At 39.0% G+C, this 24173-nt stretch overlaps 1 protein-coding gene across 2 annotated transcripts; it reads right to left on the bottom strand.

The window, feature by feature from the left end:
* Positions 1 to 669: 669 nt before the first annotated feature.
* Positions 670 to 22814, bottom strand: LOC146475140 (leukotriene A-4 hydrolase-like). 2 transcript variants are annotated; one of them, XM_085116165.1, is made up of 20 exons: positions 22595 to 22814; positions 19988 to 20121; positions 18731 to 18851; positions 18001 to 18069; positions 17292 to 17396; positions 16499 to 16551; positions 16329 to 16401; positions 15650 to 15802; positions 14663 to 14683; positions 12549 to 12619; positions 11983 to 12068; positions 11319 to 11344; positions 9925 to 10069; positions 8336 to 8439; positions 7657 to 7733; positions 6679 to 6733; positions 6057 to 6152; positions 5259 to 5350; positions 2927 to 3031; positions 670 to 1662 (listed from the first exon to the last, which is right to left on the bottom strand). In XM_085116165.1, exons 1-20 carry the CDS (start codon positions 22802 to 22804, stop codon positions 1545 to 1547), a joined length of 1914 nt encoding a protein of 637 aa, XP_084972291.1. In that variant the 5' UTR covers positions 22805 to 22814; the 3' UTR covers positions 670 to 1544. The 2 variants fall into 2 exon arrangements, with proteins under 2 accessions (XP_084972291.1, XP_084972292.1); XM_085116166.1 differs by having other exon boundaries at positions 827 to 1662; positions 19988 to 20132; positions 22595 to 22809.
* Positions 22815 to 24173: the final 1359 nt, after the last annotated feature.

Genomic DNA, 24173 nt, shown 5'->3' with positions numbered 1-24173 from the left:
CTAATTTTTAATATTAGTGTGAGGCGATTATTCTCACCACTGCGCCATCTCTGCTCCTTAAATGGTGGTGATAGTACATTGTGTTGTAATAGTTTTGTAGGGGAACTGAGGGCCGTAAACCGTTAGGTTTCAAGAAAGATAGATGTCTCAAAACCTACTTTTTAAAACTCTAACCTGCCATATTCATATGATATTTTCCTTTTTGTTATACGTTTTAAAGGACTTTTATTTCTTTGGAGTATTTGATTGACTATGCGCATTTGATCATTTTCTTGCGGTTATTGTTTTGCCACAAGAGATACCTCGCTTGAAAACCAACAACTGGTAGTTTAAATTGAGGGGAACGGTACAAAATTCAGAGGGAATGCTAATGAAACCAGCCAATTTGTACAATTTATACACTTTTTGTGGTAAATATGTCAATGGGCCACCATCTCGAAGTGGTCCTGGAGGAGGGGACCCCTTAGAATTGTTACAGTCGTGTGTGAAGAAGGGGGAGGAGGGTGGTGGAGGGAGGGCAGAACGTTGATGGTCACCAATATAAAGTGATGATTTAATAAATCAAGACCAGGCATGATTTGTTATTTTCTCTCGATCCAATATGTAGTCACATTTCATCGTAAAAGAAGTCTGCATAAACCACCTTTGATAAAAGTATGTACCGAACTATTAAATTCTATGAGACTTTTTTCTCTTCATTGTTAATCTCCTTTGGTGACATTAAGCCTTTAAGCCCTAGAAGTGATCAGCATCAACTTTCTCCTTGTAATATAAATGCTTATTCAACCATTGAAGTCATGAGAATTAAGGATATGATCACCAACAGTCAATTTTCCTGACACTTTATTAACTTCTCCACTCTACTCTTATAAGAAAAGTATGGGAACAAGATAGGAGAATTTGTTCTTTGATATTACTGTTTTACTTACTGATTGTGGTTTTTTTTGCTCTAGCCATTGTTGACGCAATACCTATTCTGTTATTGTGGTGAATATCTGGAATGAGGGGATACTTGGAAACAAAAGTGACAGCTAAGAGTGAATAACACCACAACGCCTACTAGAATCCCACTACTCCAAGCGGAAATAACTACAAGACAAAAAATCAATCACAATTGGATTCCAAAACAGCGCGAAATGACACCAAAATAAACACCACAACTTTAAAATCAAAAAGCTCCTCCTAACCTCTGGGTACTTTTAAAAAGATCCAGCCAGCCGAAAGGGATTTTTTACTCTACGTCACTTCAAGCCCTCGTAACAGCGCGAAGCGCGAGGCGCGAGACAGAAGCGCGGATCGCGAGGGAGGGGGAAAGAAAATATACTCTCGTCTCGCGCTCCGCGCACTTGTCTCCCACTTCACGCTTGGCTTAATGCAGGCTACGTCACTTCTGAACTAGCTGCTCCATAGATTTTTAGGATCATCATCTCTGAGCTCTATTCATTTTGATTTTTCTTCCATTTTCTGACAGCGTCGCCTAAGGAAAAAGTGAAGCGTTCCTTTGTTTTCTTCCTTACGTTCTTCTTCCTCTCCTTCGAACATCTTCACACAAGCTTCAAGTCCTTCGCAATCAGTGCCTCTGCAATGGGGTGGTAAAACTTGCGGTGCTCCTCGAACGTTTTCACGGCCAACTCCTTTGATTCTTCGCGTGCGTACAACTCCCTAAAGAAACCAAAGAACGCAATTAAGATCAACAAGCAAACACATCCCTAATGGTCTCCATATATTGCCTCCAGATCCAGTTGGGAGAATTTGTTCAAACATCATGACATTTTCCTTTAGTAATCAGTGATGATTTTCTTTATTCTCGTATATAGTAGTCTGTATGTTCGATCTTGTAATGATGTTGTAAGGAAAAATTAGGCACCCATCACAATTAGGGCTTGTGGGATTAACGACCATTCACACCGCAGTGGTTGCATCTTTCGAGTCTGTGGATATAATCCTGAAAAGTGGCAACTCCAGTGAGCGATGCTGATTACTTTTTTGCAACCAGTAAATAAAAGCCACTTTCAGTTCTTTTACTTGCTACTACTTTGTTTTTCACTTTCCCCAAGTGACAATCACAAGCATTTGCCAAAATTAAACATTACATAATTACGTCCAAAATTTCATATATCATTACCAGGATTTAAGGTAAAAATTAATTTGTTCATAAGGGCCCACTGAGCCCTAGTTTCCTACGAAGCCGTTGCTAGGTTCGTCTCACAATGCTTCTCCCCACTACAGTCAACCCCCTTTATTGCGGACACCCTCGGGACGGCGAGTTACTAGGGACCGTTAGAACGTGTACGACTACGAGTTTTTACCGCGCGAAGTCTGGTTCCGCGAGATGGCGTAGCCGTCGTCGAGAGCGAACATAATGTTTCAGATTCTTTAATGCATCGGTGACTACGAGTTTCACTCACGCGATCCTCACTCATGAAGCATTTTCTTTAGTTTGTTTTGTCTTTCTTCGCGATGTTCAGCCGCAAATCAATGAAAGAAGCCGCAACTGTAATGTACACGAGAGAAGCGAGAGTCGGTAATACAGTCAACGCTCGCCTTGCGGACACCTCGCTATTTCGGACACCCCGATAATACGGACAGCAGCTAAATCCTCGGCAAAAACAACTTACAAACGTTTGACTGAAATAAATTCCCACTAATAGGACTCTCTCTCTTAAGGACACTAACTCGCGGTCCCGAATGTGTCCGCAATAAAGGGAGTTGACTCTAGCAGGAATTTATTTCAGTCAAACCTCTGTAATTTATTTTTGCCGGGGATTTAGTTGCTGTCCGTATTATCGGGGTGTCCGTAATAGCGAGATGTCCGCAAGTCGAGAGTTGACTGTAGTTAGTGGGTAGAAGCGTTGCGTGACGACCCTAATAGCGGCTGCGTATGAGACAAATGGAGCCCTTATTCAAGCTATTTTACACTCCTCACTTGTATACTGGTCTGATGTACTTCATTCGTCCCTGTATGGTGATGAACTCTACTATCTCTGGATAACGCTCCTGGTACGCACTTCGCGCGCAAAGCCTCAACAACCTAAAATAAGGCAAAAGGAGGTTGATTCAGCTGTACCCGACGGACGAAGGCAAAGTTTTGGCGGCGGAGCGACCATGTCGTTAAGGCCTACAGCGCAAAACTTCAACTTTGTGCGGACAATACCGCCAGGTACAGCGGCTGATACCTTTCGTCGCTGACAGATGCTAAAAATAACTCAAATTTCTGCAAGGCTGATCGGACTGCGTAGAAAACTTATAAACACGACAGCGACATGATAAAGACCAAACCGAGAATCAACAGAATGCGGCAACCGAAAGCTGTTCCGAACTTGTTGGCTCTCGCTAGCACGGTGTAGCACAGCAAAAAGTAGAACAACCAGCGCGAGCCGAGCCCGGGGGCGGGGGGGGGGGGGGGGTTACTTCCTTATAAGAGGCTAATGGGGATGTGCCGCTGGATGGGGTCGCATTTTCACGACTGGATTGACTAGAATGGGGTCGCATTTTCAATAGAGTTACTAGAACGGGGTCGCACATTTTCGGATTTTTGGGGTGAGAAAATTCTATCAAGTAGGGATTCAAAATGGTCTCGGTTAAAAAGTTCAGAAAGTTGTTGTTTATTAAATGTAAAAATCACCTCGCATTACATTCCGTTCTTGAAAGTAGATGCATAAATACATGTAGAAAGTGACTTAGTTGGGATCGCGAAAATTACATTTTCCCAAAAAGTGACTAAGATGGGGTCTATAACTGGCCACAAAATAGACTATAATGGGGCAAATGTAGAATGTGACTTAGTTGGGATCGCGAAAATTACATTTTCCCAGAAAGTGACTAAGATGGGGTCTATAACTGGCCACAAAATAGACTATAATGGGGCAGGGGCTCTGAGAGGCCAGCGGCACATACCCAGCAAAACGTAAACCAAATCACCTCCCCCCCCGGGGAGCCGAGTGGTCTACCAAATGCACGTGGTAGTGATTTCGGATGGGCCCAAATTCAGACATCCGTCCACGTCTACGAACAATGAACAAAAGAACTGAAAGATTATGTCGCTGTCGCAATAAGTTAAATGAGAAAAGCAAAACTTTCTATTTCTTTTCATCCGGTATGTCGATGCTTATTGATAGTTCAACAAGTCGCTATCATTCTGCATTATTCAAAGGTCAATTCAGCCGCACTCTGGCCATACGAGACACAAGTCTAGAACGTAAGGGGGAAAAAGGCCAGGAAGGGGGAGGGGGGTGGGTGGTAACAATTAAGACCAAAACGTTGGAATGCAGAGGATCACGCAATGCACGAAGCACTCAGCATCAGCACAAGAAGAACGAACACTTTCGTTCTTCGTGAGCTTATGCTTATGTCACAATTTCCATTAATGAGAACGCGGCAACATAAAAACAAGCATAAGCACAAGGCATTCAACCGCTTCGTCCGCCATCTTGCTTAAAATTGAGAGGAGCTGGTATCGAGAATTCCGACAAGAAATAGTTTTCTGCGCGTGCGTCTGTCCTTATGCTTTTGTAGCTAGTGTTTTCACTTGCTTATCTTTATTCCTATGCTTATGTTCTAGTGAAAATCAACCTTAAACTATTAGGAAACCTCGAGCTACTTTCTCAACCAGTGAGAGGCGTGATCAAAACCAATCGTTTCTCGTACACGCTTCCCCGTGCTCGGTGCCGTTGACACGTACTTGCTTCGAGTTCTGGGCCCGGTAAATCAAAGGATAGGTTAAACTAACCTCTGGTTAGGGCTAACCGAAGGTTTAATTTCTTAACCGCAGGTTTGTTAACTTGTGCTTAATATAGCGTTGCTCAAAGCACGATTAATGAGCCGTTTAGTTAACCTTATGTTAGACGCGGCTAACCGGAGGCTAGAAAGCCATAATACTCTTTTCGTGTACTGTTGCTATGGTGAGCAAATTGCGAGCGCAACAGTGGCTTTCCTGGCGGAGAGAAGCGACCGCCGGAAACACGTCTGCGTTCGCCGGCTATCTCACGCAAAACCCGAACACAAAATTTTAGCCTGTTCGAAGTTGCCGTTTTGACTAAAAAGTGGAGAAACCTTTCGGCCAAAGTAATAACCTAGGGTCTGGTTTTACGACACTCAAATGAGTGAAAACAGTTCTAAGATATTTATGTTGTTACAATGCTACAATACTTTCTCATGTTCGGATGCTTCATTTCCTTGGAAGCTTGGTTCTGCCCCAATTTTTGAACGTCCCAGAAATTAATGTTAGAAGCTAAAGTAGATTTATAGATGTTGTTTACCTAAACTTGATCTCAGAGTTTCTTGAAGAAGTGAGATCGTATACTTCGGCCATTCTCTTGAGATGCGAGACGGCCAAAGGCTTCTCGTTGGTCTAATTCAGCAAAAAAAAAAAAAAAAAAGAAAAGGATGTTATGCACCTAAAGCTAAAATGGCCGTTATCAAGCGATTTCCCCCCCCCTCCCCGGGGTAGCGGGTCAGTTCCCCAAACCCTTACCCTAATTAAAACCAACATATGTAACTTCCCGGCCTGTGGCTTCTAGAATCCATACCCGTTTCCGTAAAATCTATACCCGTTTGCAGACTTTGGGGTCACAATGGTCTTTACCCTATTTCAGACCAAAAAGGCTCAAAATCCATACCCTTTAGCGCCGCATATACTGTAATGTCTTATATAGAGGAATACTTCCCCCCGGATCCCCCACGGGGGGGGGGGGGGGGGGTTGTCACCCAGCGAAAACAAAAGTGCAAACAAAACCCACCCATATAATGTATAACGGTTTAAACGTCAAATTGTCTTAAGGTAATTATCGACGAAATAGCCAAACAACCAAATATAATATAGTAGAGAGGGGAGGGGGAGAGGGTAGTTTTTAAAGAAACTGCAGTTCTGTGTCCTTGGGGGAGTAAAAACGAATATTTGCTTTCATCAACTGAGTCATAAGATAATTTTGCCACCGTAAAGAGATTCGAGAGCTAGAGGTTTCGAGCGTTAGCCCTTCGTCAGAGCGAATCGCCATGCTATACACAGGACAGCACTGCCGCTAAATAACTGAATGCTACACTATTTCCGTACTTACCTTGTCAACAAGCTGAGCTAAAAATTCAACGACTTGAGGCGGTGTGAAGTCCTTGATGTCATCAGCTGAGAACGAGTCAAGCTCTGCCTCGCTGGCCTGCCAAAGGTAACGCAACATCGCTTAATGTTAAGAACGGCGCCTCCTTTTGTTACTGCATATACGTTCTGCGCATGTCGGGATGTCTCAAGAAAATCTGCTTTCACAATAACGGTGCCGTCTAATTCGCCTTCTAATGCGAGGTTTATGACTATGCGGGAGAAGATCTTAGAAAGGGCTATTGAAATCCAAACAGAAAATTGGGGTTACCACGCATTTTTCACAGATATTCAAGCTTCAATTTGAAAAAAAAAAAATTTCATACATTGACATTGGTTTATTGTCGGTTATTGATTTTTGCAATAACATAGAAAAAGTACGAGCGGAATTGGCTTTTATTTTCGGTTGAGAAACCCGAGTTACATCTGACGTCATTCTTATTGTCTGTACTCTTATAAACAATAGCTACGAGCCAATCAGCGCGCGAGAATTTGAACAGTTATTGTAAAACCAAAATTAGCAGTAGTGTTATAGACGAATAAGGCAAATCAGGCAGGGATAGTGAATACGGGTTGAGTGCACCCACCTTCAGCCATCTGTCACACAAGGCAGTGCAGGGATCCGTCAGGCTTGTATCATACCTGGTGTTAAACATGAAGTACCAAACACTGATTAATCACATGTTTTTGTTAAGGGTTTTTCTTTTTTTTATTGAAGAACCCATCACGCTTTTGTTACTGACAGAGTGCACAGTCACTGGAGTAGAAGTTTGCGAGGGACGAATACACTGTATCTGGTTTTCTCTAGACAAACGCGCTTTTATTAATTTTTTAAAAAAATATTTAGTTTTAAAACGGGATTTTTTGAGGTTAAAATCTTTAAAATGAATTAAGTTTCGAGTGATCTGACTACTCTTTTTTTTTTTTTCTACTCTGTTTTTCACGTATACACGTTGTTGTGAAAACAGGGTTTTGGCCTTCACAAATGTGTAGAAGGACAAACGGGGAAAACTCTATAAAGACCACTTTGAGAAAGGCCTTTTCCTGGAGAACAATCGCTGGCTGCAGGAAGGCCGGAATCTATTACGGCAAGCGAATACCTTCAACTGAGTCAATAAATCCGCACAGAACTTGGCTCCAACACAGCGTTTAATACCAAGAATATAACTCGAGTGCAATCAAAACAAAACCTGGTAATTACAAAAAGTTAACAAAACCTTCTGATTGATGAAATTAACGGACGATTTCTGTCCGATCTGGAGGCAATTCGGGTGCAAAATTGCTGCCATTTGCTGCCGTTTCCCGAAAATCGCAGCTAAGTTGAACAAAGGTCCGAAAGTGTTCGACACCTCTGCGATATCGTGGCGATGAATTTCACCCAGATCTTACTGAAATCAGTTACCATCATTTTACACTTGAGCGCGGTCGAGCGGGACAAAAGGTAAAATTAATAAGCGGAGGTTTTTTGCTCGTGTAGCTGGAATACCGTACCGTAAGTTATTCTTTATTGCAAATACTCTCCTATGAATGCCCCACCCCTCCCCCCCATAAATGCTCTCACTTACCAGTCAATCACATTCACAGGCGGCATTCCAGGTTTGTAGAGCCACGCTTGCCAATCAACCTGATTCAGCACATCTTTCTATTAACAAATCAATCAATCAATCAATCAATCAATCAATAAAATAAATAAACTTTTAAAAATTAGAATGAGAATTATGTATCAATCAGTAAATGACACAGGCATACTCGGAAAAAAATCCGAGTGTTCCTATCAGGAGTCGAATCTAGGACCTTCCGATTCTTAGTTCGGATGCTCTACCACTGAGCTACAGGAGACTCGTGGGAGCTAAGGCCATTAAACTAGGTTCATCGGACAAACACCTTGCATACTGCTAGGATTGGAATGCCAATGTGTGGCATATGCGCAATGGAAATAATGTGATGGAATATGTTCAGCCTGGTGAATAAATGAGAATGATGTATTAATCAGTAAATGACATAGGCATACTCGGAAAAAAAATTCGAGTGCTCCTATCAGGAGCACTCGGTATGTGAATGAAATCGTTCCTGTGATCAAAAGTAGGCCCCATGTCATCATTTGAGTCTTTGGAAAGAAATCCAAAAAGTGTGACTACTCAAATGAAAGCTACTGAACAGTCTTTTCCTTCTTTTCTTCGCTTCCATTTCCTTTTCCTCCTTGTTTTCCTTTTCATCTTCAACATGAAAATGTGAACATTTTACCTTGTCGTGGAAATACTCCTCAAGATATTCTTTCCACTCTGCCGTTGTAACAGTTTGGTACTGATATTTTTCCAAGTATGATCTGAGAAATGGTTCAAAAACCTCTGCAAAGTCAGACGCAACAATTTGATAAGAGTTTTTTAAAGTCACTTTTTGATATATTGGTCAGTCCGTCAATAACCGGAGCAACCAGCACCGTTTGCAACGTTTTACATGGTTGATCGAGAGGACCAAAGAAGGATGATGATGATGATGATGATAATGATGATAATGATGATGATGATGACTTTATGAACGAGTCAAGCAACAATCTGGCAGAGGGGAAATTTCCACTGCTAATAGGGACACCTAACTTTCTAAAATACAATCTAAAATACAAAACGAATTAATGATAACTCACTAACATACCAACTACTCAAACTCTACTTATAATTATCCAAATTATAAAATCTTGTAACTAAAACCGTAATTGCAAAATGCAGAGGTGGCAGCTTCTACATCCATCTAAAATGTTACTTAGATCCAGACTGCGTATCCGGGTCTTAAACTGCTTAAGACTGGTAGCCGAACAACAGAATAATGCTCCCAGCCCTAAAACAAACAATGCAGTTGCAGGTTATCAGGGTCCAGTAAAAATAGAGCTTTTGAAAGATGCAGGTCTCCGTCAATAACCACAAAAGTTTTGTTTAGCTGAATTAAGGACGGTGTTTACTAATACCGAGGTATTTTTGCGCGGTTTATAACTATGAAGGAAAAGCAGATTTTAGCAAGGGCTGTTGAAATCCAAAAAGAACATTGGGGGGAAACAAACCTTTATAGAGATAATTAAGCAACGATTATTCTAAAAAGTCGTAAAATACAAAGCAATGTATGGCGTTTCTTTCCAAATTGAAGCTTTTAATTATCTCTAAAAATGCGTGTTACCCCCATTTTTCTTTTTGGATACCAAGAGCACTTGCATTTGCTGAGTTCTGCTTTCTCGGCATAGTTTTAAAAAAGCGCAAAAATATCCCTGTATTAGTAGGCACCACCCATAGGAAACCCGAGTATCTCGAGATGCTCAGAATGTATGCGCAGTAACAAAAGTAGGCCTTAAGATTTCCCTTTTTGAATTCTGTAACCAGCCCACTGGGTTATTGATTTAAATGCTGTTTTGGCGGGAAAATTATTCAGATCATAATCCTGCCAACACATGACCAGGGGATCTCGTTTTGTAGTCGAGTTGGACTTCTAATATTACAGTAAGTTCCTTGCTGGCAAGCAAGCGCTCTAATTGCGAGATTTACTTGGGGCGCGAGCGCCGAGCGAGGCAAATCCGCGAGAGGATTGGGGCGGGCCATGTGAGACTAAATAGAGAGCCTTCTCGCAGGCTACTAAGTTCCCGGCCATATAGCTCAAATGTCTGCCAAATAGTTTTCTAGTCTACGTGCATGTATTTAGATCATCTTTGTACTATATTGCAGACACCATTATTTACAATCTTATCATGAACACGCAAATGAGTAATCACTAAGAGAGTCAAATTGTGAAGTCAAAGAATAAACCTTCTACAAACAAGCTAGCGTAAGTCTGCTACAGTGCTTTCTAACCTGGCCCTCCGAGGATCCTTTCCAAGTAGTACAAAAAGCAGGAGCCTTTTTCATAAGGCACCGAAGAAAACGAGTCATCGGGGTCTATGTCCTTGAGGTCCAACACCAGCTGTGTCAGTGGGCTCTCATCCGGGAATTGCTTCAGCTGTCAATGGAGATTTAAAATCGTGTTTACGGCAAACGTGAGATTTGCGTTTATGATTTCTTGAAAAAATTCATGAGTGCACAGATGAGAAAAGCGCAAAAGAATTCTGGCCGTTGATGCTAACACAAAACCACTCAATATTTCTGAGAAACTTAAACAGTGAGCGGTTTTACATGTAAACTAAAACAGGCCTTTTGTGCCCCAGGCTCTCCTTTTTTCCAAGGACCCTAAGACTGTGGAACATGAAGTAGAGCCAAAGGGTGCTTACCATTTACGAAAACCACCTGGATGGAAATTTTCAGCATATTAAATACGAAATAATTTAGCTTGTATTAACAGAAGATGGATAACGTGCAAAATGAATGAACATCATCTTTAAATCCCAAAAGGAGAAATAAAAATGCATCACTTTGACCAGAAGCCCATAATTTCAGAAGTACTCCAAATGGAATGACACCTAGTACCATTTGATTTTCCAACTGTAATTTCCGGGTTCTCCACGTAAATGGTAAGCACTCAAAATCTCTAGTTACTTTCCAATCTGAGTTAGACTTTTTATTTTCTGCTACGGAATATTCTAGGTTCTAATTAGCGGCCGTTTTTTTTGTCACTTTCGTTCTAGTTAATTTTCCGTTATTGTTTTTATATTTCCCGTTAGTCTCATAGGGGCCACTTAACACTTGTGGCACCTAATTATGCGTACTCGGAGTATATAGCACATGTTATTTTATTTAATCTCTGCTTTCGGTTGCGTGTTTTGGGGTAGCGCATATCTACCGTTTAGTTACAAACATTCTGTCAAGTCACTGCCGTTTAGTTTATCTTTATTTGGAGATATCACCGATAAGGTTCGTATCGTCGTTTTTATGCGTCTTGTATTATTTGTTGTTATTTTCGTTTCACTTGTAATTTACGCTGATGCTTATTTTTTAACTTACTGTTCTAGAACCAGTTTACTCAGTTTACTGAGTGTCTTCGGGTGATTGAATAAAGTTTTGACGTTGCATTCGCCGGTATTTCTGCGGCTACACTTTCTATTTAATTTTACCCTTTTTTGTTACATTATTCAACTTTATCTATTTATTTTTATAGTCATTTATTGCATGCATTGTTGATAGTTCTTTTTGTTCCTTTCTTTTAATATTTAGTATAGTTGGTGACTAAATAAATGTAGATGTAGATGTAGAATTAACACTGGAACAAACTACTGTACAAAATAAACAAAACTTAAAAGCAATTCTTAACTTACTGCATCTTTCAATGTTTTCCATCCACCTGAAAAAAATAATGAAAGAAGGAACATCATGATCAACCTAAAGTCGCCTACGCAGCCATTATTTGGCTCGACTCACGCAACACTTGAATGTGTGACAAGCCATTTATATAGGCTGCATAGGAGACTATGATTAAACATGCTTATTAATTAATAGATTAATTAATAATAGGTCACGAGAAAACGATCATCAAAGATGAAACATCTCGATGTGTAAACAGATAGTGTTTACTTATTTGTATCAACTGCATGGGGTCAGAATGAAGAAAATTCATGTTACTACATACTGGACCCTTAACCACTAAGTACACGCAGTCATGTAAATCACATCATACATTCGGTAATTTTAATCACATTTAAATCACAAGTGAATTGCAAAAGGCTCATGCAGCCAGAACTTGTTTTCATTTTCATAGCAAAAAACAGCTACATGTAGGCTGGAGAACTACAACTTTAACCTGTGGTCAGAGCTCTCATTAAGGGTAATAACTTTGTAACACCTGTTAGATCTCTACAGTATAACCTTGAAAATAGTGACATTTATAATTATTTGGTAAAAATTCATGTAAGCCCCCATAAAGGAAAAGTAATAATCCCATTAACTCAAAATTACAAAGTAAATGAATTTACTTAGACTTACCTATGTAAGCGAAATCAACCATCTTTTCATCTTTTGTCCGTCCTAAAATTTTACGTTCTAGAAAGACAGTGAATCCTTCATTTAACCTGCAAGAAAAGCAAACGAACATAATTTTATTTAATTATTTTTTTCTGGCATCAATGTTTTTCTTTTACTGTCTAAAGACAGCATTCTATAGAGTGTGTCCACAGTGGCCATATTGGAGGAGCGAAAAAATAGAATGATTTTCCTTTGGGAAATAAATTTTATTGAGTTCACTATAGAAATAATGCACTTTTTATTGCATTTGGAGTCGAAATTGTACAAGGGACTGTCAATCAACTAATGAATGAATGGCTCTTGGGGTGTGTATCTAAACTGTAGCAAAAAAAAAAAGATTTTGCAGGGGCAGATGACATCATCACCAACTTGGCAAAGGAGAGAGAGCCTGGGATCGAGATCCTTGAAAACACTCCCTAATCTTTGATTATTACAAGTTTTATGCAAATATCTTCTATTGTTTGGCTCCTCCAACATGGCTGCTGTAAATACATTCTATAAAAAATGATATTTCACAGTTGACATACCAAAAATGTTCCCAGGTTCGGTTAGTGACAAGATTTCCTGTCCAGCTGTGTGAGATCTCATGGGCAACAACCTGATAGACACACAAGACATTGTCAAAACTGTTACAAATCATTTCTTTATTAATTATAGACTTTTTTAAAACATGTTTACATATATGTACATTTTGGCCTCTAATTAGTTTAGTATTCTAATGTTACAGTACTGCTCAAAAGTAAGTTACCAGTCTCGTCTTGTTTCTCGCGAGATGAGAGTCGCATCTCTCAATACAAGCTTGATTTTGTTTGCAACCAAGTTCATGATCGATAAGCCTGCGATCAAACTCCATAAATTCAGCTTGCTGCGTGACAAGGGTGTCATGCTGTATCAACAACACTGACACTCAACTTATATTCTCTCGAAACTCTCGTGAAAAAGTTAAGCCTCAGTAATTACAGTTTTTCAGCCCCTCGCGAGATGAGTGTCTTGTCTCTCGATATGACCCTCTCGTCTCTCAAGATGAGACTCTCGTTTCTCGAGAAGAGAGTCTTGTCTCGTGAGAGGGTGGTATAAACTTACTTTTAGAGCAGTACAATTTTTTTTATTATTTTTATCTTCCTTTGAATTTATGTACAGCTTCATTGTATAACTGCATGCATGCTTTTTGAATTCTGCAGTGCATAATAAGGTATCTAGTATCTATAGGCAATGTACAATGTATCTAGTTTGAGGTGGGAGGCACTTACCCAAGGGAAGCCAAGGCTTGAGACTATACCTTTTTAGCTCACTAACCCATTGCCTACTAACAGGTCTGATTTCACTAAAGCCAAAACAAACTTTTCACCAGCCACACTTTTACTAATTTTGTTTCATGAAAAGGGGAGGGAGGAAGGTCAGACATCTTTTATTAGATGTGTCAGTAATCTAATGTAAATTATTAACTAAAGAAAAATCTCCCACACCCATAAAGGTTTTTTCACTGGTTACAAATTGTGTTATTTGTGATTGAAATTTCCCGTTGACCATAACACAAAATGTCATAACTCTACGCATGTAGCACAAAAAGCCGCCAAATGTTTTCTTGTTGAGGCTTGATTTGTTTTTGTGATTTTTTAAACGTTTTCCGTCTTTGTTTTCTGTCCAGTAATCCTGTGCTAAAAATTATTTTTACAAACCAAACTGGCTATTGAAAGCACAAATTAAACCTACTAGCCAAAACTGAATTTTTAAGTTTGTGGCTAGCTGGCTACCATTAGTCTTGAGCATGGAAGCCCTTACAGCAAATCCTCAAATAAGTTAGCACCACTCTCCCCCATTTCATTACAACAGTTCTAAAATTTATGCCATAACATTATCACTTACACTTTGTAACTAAGGCTACTGGTTCAAGGAAATGGGAACACGAAATTCAGTCAATAAATTTGAGTTGGCCTTGCTATTTTTAGTAAATTGAACTAAACTTAGAGAATTCTATTATAAATTATTACATAGAATTATTGTTACAAAGAAGGAATTGTATTACTTTGGTATTGAAAATAACAAAGACTGCCTATACTGTAATGAAGGTGACTCGATGGGTCATACTTTCATCGACTGCCACTTTTCCAAGTCCTTTATCAGTAGTTAACGTTGTGGAATGGTTCAACAGGGAACATGCCACCTCCTTTTCACCCTCCACTGAAGAATTTCTATTTGGTAAATTTGGTAATGATCAGTTATCGTCTTCAGATATGTCACTTAAAAAGTTTAATTATTGCTTGTTATTTGCAAAATATTATCTATACTGTCAAAAACTGAACAAAAAACAAATCAACTTTGATGGGTTTAAGCAACGTATTGCCTTGAAACTTCGCATTGAAGGCCTTTCATAATTCAATCTCTTTAATATTCATTATTAATTTATTTTACTCAGTCTATATTTAACATGCCTGTTACAACTTGTGTTTGTGTGTACGTTTTTGTACATGTGTCCAGTGTTGTGTAACTGTGTGCATGTGGTTTAAAATAATGCGAACGAACCTTTATATGTGTCAGCACTCCCAGAGATATTTGTAACTTTATTTTTGAAATGTAAAACTACAAATTGTAATCTTGTTATTTCCAATAAAGATTTGCATTAAAAAAAAAAATCACTCACACTTGTGAGAGGTCGGCCACCCTGCAACATAAATGTCAATCATTAAAAAAATCATAAGTACTGTCTGGTGTTTAAATTAATTTAAAAATTAAGGCTTGAAAGCAACATTAACAACACCAATGATTTTAAACAAGGTGGGAAGCCTTGTAACAACCAGTTTTATGGTTGGCACCCAGAGAGGAGATGAACAGTGATTAAAAACCCAGACAGGCTTGTCGGAAGAATTTCTTTTAGTTTATGGACATCATTATTTTTATTTCTCCCCCCTCCCAGGCATCTCCCCACCCCTTCCAAAGGGTGCAAACTGTGCCCTCAAATCCCAATCAGCAGGACCCTGTTATCTTAAACTAGCTTATCTCAAACTCCCTGCTATCTCAAGTGAAAAGTTATTTTTCTTTGATATGGGTTTTTTCCCATCATTTACTGTAAAAATAAACCAGGCCTGTTATCTTAAACTCAGTTATCTTGAATTCCCACTAAATCAACTAATTTGCTACATATGTATGTACTTCCATTGACTAAATTTCAACCTAAATTTACCCTGCTACCCCGAATTGTGGAAAACGGTCTTGATTCACTGCTCACAGGAACAGTAAGATCCATAAGATCAACACTTACTGTTGACCTTATGGAAAAAGAGCATTTACTTGCACCAAACAAATGGGCGGTTTTTGCTTTAATTTGGCCCAATTGAAAGTGAACTTGGGGTTTTGTTACAGTAACTGGCTGTATTTATTTTACACTATATTTCAACAGAGAATTTACCCATTCAAGTGACAAGTGAGTTAAATATGTTCACTTTAATAATATGAAGGACACATATGTAAGTCATTGTTTTAGTGTGCCATCTTTAGCATTCTGTAAAAAAATATGGCTAGGTACCCATGCAAGCCTGTAATTTTGAACTCCCGCTATATATCTCGAACAATTTATTATTTCCCTTTGAAGTTCAAGAAAACAGGATCCTAATGTATTAAGAATCCTTACCCCTTCTCCAACAAGCAATGTCGGTGTCACAAATGTAAGGCAGGGATTTTCCATTCCACCATACGGAAATGATGGAGGCAGAATAAGCAGGTCATATGTCCCCCACGCATATTTGAATGTTATCTCTTCAGCTGTTGCAAGCTGGGACTCAACCTGTCAGTCAAACAAAATAATAAAAAAAAGTCAGTCTATGTACAGTGGTTTGTTGTTGGTTCTCGTCCTTACTCCACGAGGTTTTTCTCTGGGTATGCCGCATTTCCCCTTGCCCCCCCAAAAAACAACATTTTCAAATTCCAATTCAATTTTTAGAAAGTCCCCAATTTGCGCTCTCCGCAAAAAACTCCACTGACCCACTAGTAATAATTATTTAATTTTAATTGTTTATTTTTACATATCTACATGAAAGCCTGCAATTAGTGCACTATGATCCCATATTCCAGCAATCCAGAAATTGGATTTAATTACCGAATTTATCCGCACATAATGCATACTTTTTCCTGAAATTTATTTGTATTTCATAATCCTCCAAGTATTATAAAACCAGTTGATTTTTATTTTCCATAAACCTAAGACAAAGGAAAAAATTATCTAAAGCTGATTTGAATATTTCAAAACCAAAAATAAATTTTCACCAAAACACTTTATGTTTTCATGACTGAAGACTAAATATCTACTGCACCTTTGCAAACTCCCAAGCACTCATTTCAAGCATTTCTTTCTCTGTCCAGACATTAGAACGGGGACCCACTTTCCTGAAAAGGAAACATAATAAGACAGCGTCAAAAAATACTTTGAGCAACAAGTGATCATCAGTTTAATACATAATTCATGACTCTTTGTTTGACTTACTGGCCCACTAGAGCTCCAGCAACAACAGCAATCAGGTAGCTTGGAATAGCAACCTACAAATAAAATAATTAATTAAAAACAAATAATTAGCCAGTTTTTAGTCTATTTTAATTTATTGTTTTTAATTAGGTACAGGGTAACTCATTTATTTGTCTAGAGTCTATTTATTTAATATTTATTTATTTATTTAATTATTTATTTATTTGTTTATTTATTTAATTATTTATTTATTTATTTATACAGTACATGTATCTATTTAAAAATGCCCTTGCAACAGTTGAATACCCTAAACTTTACAGTCAACCAACTTTATGTTGTTTAGACTGCAATACATGCATCAACTACAGACTAATTGGCTTAAATTAAGATGCATATTATGAAAATGCACTCAAGAACCATTGGATAACATGAATAATTATTTTGTAGATCTTGGGAAAATTTGGGGCTAGAATCATTAAATACTGTAGCTGATAAAAGGAAAAAGAACAAAGGTCGCTTTTGTCCCTGGAGTTTCAATGATCTGTATGGGAGACCCAGAGATTAATTAATTTTGTTCTGCTTCTAACAGACTCCTCAATAATCCACAAGAGTTGGCACACAATATACAAGCTTGGATGGGAAACATCTCTTAAAATTAAAATCAGATTGAAACAATAACTTAATGTAAAAGGTTAGCCAATTAACGCTTACTTTTGGTGGTCTCTTTTTTAGATAGACTTTAATTTAGAATTTTTTCAACTTTCAAAGACTTTTCAACAAAATTTCACAGAACTAATAAATTGCAAAAAATTACCTTCTGAGTAAAAGTGTAGACCTTCCTATCAGGTTTCTGGGGATGAACTTTGCTTCCTGTTTGTAAAGCACTCATTAAAGCTACAAGATCCTTGGGAACAGTTACCTGACAAAAAAATAATGTAATGAAAAAGCAGCATTGAGAAAGGGTTTGTACTCTTTTGGGCTTTTACAAATCCATGACTTTCTATGAACTTTTCCATCTCCATGATAAGGCATTTTATTTTGCATTTTGCAGTGTCAAAATGTGCAGTATTTATTCCTACTGAGCAAAAATAATTCTTGATTCAATTTTTGTTTTGTTTTGTGTTTTTAATAAAATTGTTGAGCTTCCTCCTTTTTTTATCCCCTTTTTTATACTTCCCATGACACACAATTAAAATCCATGACTTTCCAGGTTTTCCATGACCCATACGAACCCTGTGAGAATTATAGATGAAGTAATGGATGTACACCTGTATCATGCAACATAACCAAAACCTGTATTGTTGCAGGCAATCATTTAAAAATGAAGTTAATTCAGTGAAAATGAGTGGCTTAGCAATTTCTCAGGTTGCCAAATAGATAGCCAAAATAACAAACTGGGTTTCAACCTTTCTCTGCAGTACTAAACTTTCCAATTCAATAAACTAAAAGGCAAGTAATGTGATTTTGAACAGCTCCAAGAAGAGCAGACATGTACATGTACCACTAACAGAAGATCATCTCACCTCTGCTTGATAAGGTGTCTTCACAGAGGGTGTGTCTTGACAAGGAATGAGGCTGCGAGCGTGAATGGCCTAACAAGAAATTAATTGGTACAACACCTTCTAAATGATGAACATGCACCTTAATAATTATTATAACATGGCCTGGAAATTTACGTGTCTTGATCGATTTCATCTTTCAATTTAGGACCATAGCCACTCTGGACACTTTCCATAACACCAATCCTTGCAGTATGCATGACAAGTATGGTATAGGAACATACATGTAGCAAATTTGATGATTCTGACCTTTACTGCTTTTTAAAATATCCAATATGCACATGCATAAATAAATTCTCCAAATTGTTCTCCAAATATTTATTAGCTACTGATTTGCAAATAAAGCAGGAGTATACTGTACCCAAAAAGTATGAGGAAATTATGTTCTCCATTTTCTTATTTTGAATACTTCTCAAAGTAACATGTGACCCGGCTAGCTACCTTCATCACTGTTGGACGTTATAGCATACCCCAGATGATACATCTACAGTACCTTTTGAATGGTATACAGTAGTGGTCTTCCAGTTCAATAATCATTGGGTACCAAATGTAATTTAGACAAAAAAAAATAGCATTTCCCTTGGACATCAACCCGAGTAGGATTACTATCTCAGACAGCAGTTTTCAACTGTGCTTCAAGACTGGAACCAACTCAAGCTCAGTGGGTCACCTGTGGCCAGTCTGAATGATTTACCTGGCACTGGGTGAAGAAATATGGATGTTCCTTCCCAGCAGTCTGTTCAGGCATAAGCCATTGAGCAGCTGAGCAGGTTGAAGAGGTTTGGTAACTTATCTTGATATGCAACTTGGAACCTCTGAAGACGAAATGAGATCTGCTAAAGGTTACTTGATTCAAATTTTGTGCATGTAATGTTGGTAGCAACAGTTATCTTTTGTTTGTGGATCAAAGACTGGAGCTATAACAAATATACAAAATATACAAAAATCTACAAATCACGATAAAATATTGATAAAAACCTTGAACCTTAGTGAATGATTAGGAGAGGGGTGGGCAGATTGACATCAAGATGGCATGAGATAACTTGGGCCAGCAAACACATGTACATATAAGACCTCAAAGTGGATTCCAGGATACCAGAGTTGGCATGAAAAGTTCAGAGTGGTGTAAAATACCCTCTCAATTACAAAGGGCAGGGATGAATTTATTAAAGTGCTAGCCACTATTATGAGAGATTTACATAAAAACCCAACTCTTTGAGAAAAACTATGTTTACCAAACAAAATTTGAGTAAACACTGTCACAGCATCTTGTTTATAAATGAAAAACAAATAAATCAATAAAAAAACCAGAGTAATTTAAAATTTAATCGAATAAAACATACATGTACATCATATATACAAGACTAGGGATAAACTAAATTAGTATATACCACACAAGTGAATAGTGCTTTTCACTTGCGCTGATTGGCTAGCTTGGAGGTGATTAGCCAAGTACTATTCACCTCCGAGCAGCCGAAGGGAAGCAAGATGGCTTCCCGTTTTGCCACGGTTACTTAAAAGGAAATTAATTTGATAAATGAGGCGGCTGTTAAAAAATAATACATAAATGACTACAAAGTTTGGTTTGACAGCATGGTAACTTATTTAATCTTTTCAGCCTCATATTCTAAGGTGAAAAATGAAAATACAATCCCTTGTTTTGTTTAAAACTACCGAGCACTAAAATTAAAAATAAAAACAATAAAACATGTAATATTTTTCAGCATGGTTTCAAGAACAAGCCTCCCTCACACACGCTGTTTTGGCTCATGATGCAATCCTTCCTCCCCAATGAGACTGGACTACACCAGTCACACATCGTTTCAACAGACATCTTGTTGGGGAGGAAAAATTATATGACAAGCCAAAAGAGTGTCAGCAAGGGAGGAAAGGTATCAGTTCAAACTACTGTACAAGTACGTTTTTTTTCAGTTAAAGCAATTGTTTTCACCTTTTCATGCCATTTGGTAGTGTGATGTTTAGTGGTCTGCCAAATGCCTTGTGCTCATCACCAAAGCTATGTGTCAGAACATCCCCTGCACCATTAGTCACTTGAGTGACTGTTATGTCTCGAGTGTCCAGGACCTGGGAAAAGTCTCGTAGTAATCAAAAATTAACACCCCAGGAATCCAAGCCATATACAAGACCTTGGAGGGAGGGGGAGGGGGGTGGGGTGGGTTAGTGAGATACTCCTATGAAATTTTTGGTGGGGATGTGCCACCCTGTTCACCAATCCTGACTTTAATTTCAGACCATTTTACTGGCTGGATTTACAACTAAGTCTGCCGGATAAAGTTATCCACACTGTCTTTGAACAAATTAAAGTTGCAAGTTCTCTAAAATTCATGTAACTATTTTTCAGACCTGGTAGACCTACAAATCCACTTTCAGTGTTTCAGTCAGACTAAAATGATTAAAATCTATAGCCATTTTCTAGACCAAACCGGCTCAAAGACCAGGCCACATGTATACCCATCTAGCTTTCATAAAGGAGTAGTCCCCCACCACCCAGGGTCACAAGACTTCTGTATCTGAAAACAACTGTGACCATTCAAATGAAAGCTACTGAGCAGTACTTTCCTGTGGTGTTGTTTATTATGGTGTGTAAGTTGGTTCTAACTTTTGAGTTGAAAATTATCCTAAAGGGTGGCCGACAGGTTAGCTCAGTTGAGGGAGCACCGGATTACTGTGCAGGTCTCAGGTTCAAACCCTGGCTGGACCAGCACTCTGGGTCTATACTAACTGAGGAGAAAGAAGAGTATACAATATGCAAGTCAGCGAGGCATGCAAGGTAGACGTGCGAGGCATGAACAAAACATGCGAGGCATGTGAGGCACGAACAACCCCTAACATAAACTGCTAACCGTTAAGCTTACCGGGGAGCTATTTAAGCTAACTGGAATGCTCTTTAGGCTAACCGGAGTGTTTTTTAGGCATTAACCGGAGTGCCTCGCACGTCTGCCTTGCATGCCTCACATGCCTCAACGGCTCGCAGATTGTGCACTCCCAGGAGAAAGTTCTGCCTTTTTAATGACATCTGTAAAAGGTTAGACTTTCTAGTCTTCTTGGATAGGGATGATAAACTGTAGGGACCTTAAAGAATCCACTCAATGTTCGAAAAGAGTAAAGGACATAGTCCCTGGTGTGGTGGTCTATTTCTATCTCTGATTTCATACATGTAGATCTCTGTTTCACATTCATGCATTAAGGTTGGGTGGGTGGATGAGATCAAAATATGGACTGACAGTGGCTGCCAGTGGCGTCTTTACATGCTGACGTCCGATCTCACCCCTCAGAAGAATTGAACAGGTGCGTGGAATAAGACCCTAAGTGAGTTTTGATGTATCAGTAAGGTCAAATTCTCCTTTTGTTTCACAAGTGAATACAATGAAATTTGGAAGGAGAATCTAGCTTTTTATCAGAAGTCACTTAGGGCTTTTTTCCAGGCCCCTTCTTCAATTGTAAGCCGCCATGAGACTTCCCGAGTTATCTTAGAGGACCATCTGAAGTGCGCAACTCAGTCGCCTTATGTAGATTGTACAGTACCTACCACAGCTACCAAGCCCCAGTTGTTCAAAGGCCGGATAACCTTATCCCCTGGATAAGGCACTATTCAAGGTCTATATATACTTCACGTTAAACGTTGTGCAAGGTTTTCGCACACTCCCAAACTTAACTGTGGTTAGAGTGTACATATTCGCTTGTACACAAGGAGATACTGAAATCTTTGCACAGATTGAAACTGTCAGATAGTGACTTATCCACAGGGTAAAGTTATCCGGCCTTTGAACAACTGGAGCCAGGTGGTTCTAAATGTTGAGTCCGTCTACGAAATCTACTCATGTAGTGTGTTCATTCAAATAAAAGTTATTACTGGGCATTAATCTGACTGTTTTTACTCAAGAAAGCAACGCACAAGACTTGCAGGTGAAACTGAAAGTGAAAGGCGGAAGCTACACTGTAGAGGCCCTGCCAGGGGGGGGGGGGGGGGTCCCATGTTGCTTGTCTGAATTTTAAAATGTCCTGTGTCGTTGTTTTGTCAGTACTTCATGTCGCTGTCAGAAATTTAATGAAAATAGTTTGTCCTTGTCGGAATTTAAGGTTAGGAAAAACGGTGCGTGCTGCGGAAAATAGATCGCGAGCCGAGGTTCTTTATAACCTCAGACCCACACACGCTTACCTTGTGAAAAGGTCTGCTAATAATGCAAATCAATGGTAAAAAAGTATATGGACGAGGGCTTCACCACTCGCGAGTCACGCCATCCTCTGGATCGCCCTTGCTCGATTTCTCACTGTCTTTATTTTTATTGGTCAAACCTTTCCCCTTGTTGGCTTTTACATCACACTAAAATTAGTGTAAAAGCATATGAAATCACCGTTCTTTGTCGTTAATTCTCGGCCTTATTGTCACCGTCGGAGTTTTGTTGAGAAAAGTTGTCTTTTGTCGCGAATTTATTTCATGCGCTGTCGCTACTTTTTGAGCCATGTCGCTCGTCGGAATTTACCCTGGCAGGGCCTCACTGTCCATGCAGTGGGTGAAAAAATGAAACTGCCTTACCAAGTTCTTTACACCATATTCCTTCACCTCAAAGTCGAGCTCTGCGTGACAGTCGAGAACGTGTTTATCAAACAGTAAGTCCACAAACCAACTTATGTTCGTGCATACATACTCATCTGGTTTTGAAAACGAGCAAGGGTCCGACATTTTGTTTCTTCGATCACTGGGAGCAGAGTAGTGCGTGACATTTTCAAACCCAGCCCTCCTCATTTTTATCGATTGTTTGATTTTTTCGATTGTTTTATCGATTGCGCGTGTTTCGCGAGAAGTAATGCACCCAACAGCTGATAAACCGCTCTGATCCCTCGTGCATGATAGTAAAATTGAAACAGTGAGCCCCTGGTTTTCCGCAAAATCCTTCATTTAATTTCCTCCACGCATTTATTTTTCAATTCTGGTTATTCAGGATCTTTTCAGTCATGACAAGAGCGAACTCGGAGTATCACAAACAAGGAAATTTTCCGAAACGTTCTCCATTCTTGTTCTCCCACAGTCTGTAAACAATAAATCGGCATCTATCCTGTTTAGTTTGAAGTTTAACAATAATCTTCTTGGCTTTTTCCATCCATAAGAAGATGAATGTTTTAATATCACATTGTATGCTGTGTCATGTACAAACTGAACAGGTTAGGTCGACATGGCGTGACAGAGGTGCACGTTATCTACTGTTCATACATTGAAAAGATAATAGACACTGCGGTCATTCAGGAAACACTCCGTGTTAGAACGCGATAAATTTCTTATCAATTCGCATGCAGGATTCCTCGAAGACCTCGAAGAGATCTCGTTTTCTCGAAAGCGCAGTTTGCCGGAGACATTTGAAAATTGCAACATGGAGTGGTATACTAAAAATCTCTGAAGGTGATCAAAATGTTTTTTTGTCATTTGTAAGCCAAGCCCAGTCGAAACAACGGAATAGCGAAATTGTTGAAACAGACTTATTTAAAAGACAGCGCTATTTTCAATCCACTAAATCTTGTTTAACTTCAAATTTCCCTTGTGCCAATAGTATTGTGGCCCAGTTCGCAAGTTAGGCGAACGTACGCTGACTGATGTGCACGAAAACATTGTTGTAAACACCGATCTTTAGACGAAACAGCAATGTGTGATAAAGATCTGTTTTCTTTTCCTAATCGATAAACATCAGTTTACCCTGTGGTTTCTAAGTTTTGACAGGCAACAGCTCTAGCAAGACTCTTATTTATAAAAACATAGAAATCCAAAAAGCATGGTGTAAGGTGCAAAAATGTTTTAATTTCGTTAAGTTGCAAGACGTGACGATTCTGAATTAATCCCTTTCAAAACGGCCCTGGAACGATTAGAAACCGCGTAGCGTTTTTTTTACCTTAATAACAAAGGCTTCTTTTCACGAAAGTAACTTACATGATTGCTCAACTAGCCGGAAAACGCAGTGCATACAGATGGTATCCCAAACAATATCTTACTAACGTTGCTTTGATATTTTAGTCAGGTCATGCAAGATGTTACCCTCAAGTTAGGTGATAGACGCAGTTTAAAAGGCTGCTTCTTAAAGCTGGGTTGGGAAAACTGCAAACAGACCGATGTTGCAAGTTGGACC

The sequence above is a fragment of the Pavona decussata genome, unplaced genomic scaffold (genome assembly GCF_977016875.1).
Source record: "Pavona decussata unplaced genomic scaffold, jaPavDecu1.1 SCAFFOLD_85, whole genome shotgun sequence".
Taxonomy (NCBI): Eukaryota; Metazoa; Cnidaria; class Anthozoa; order Scleractinia; family Agariciidae; genus Pavona; species Pavona decussata.
The sequence above is the reverse complement of the archived record's forward strand: the minus strand, read 5'-3'. Positions and strand labels throughout refer to the sequence as shown.

Bases quoted from the DNA above. Each gene is read 5' to 3' on its own strand.
- LOC146475140 (XM_085116165.1), bottom strand. From the start codon at position 22,804: ATGAGGAGGGCTGGGTTTGAAAATGTCACGCACTACTCTGCTCCCAGT. The intron at 15,803-16,328 runs GTGCAGTAGATA...TTTGACTGACAG, and splicing joins GTGCTTGGGAGTTTGCAAAG to GTTGAGTCCCAGCTTGCAAC. The intron at 11,345-11,982 runs GTAAGTCTAAGT...TATTTTTTTCAG, and splicing joins GGTTGATTTCGCTTACATAG to GTGGATGGAAAACATTGAAA.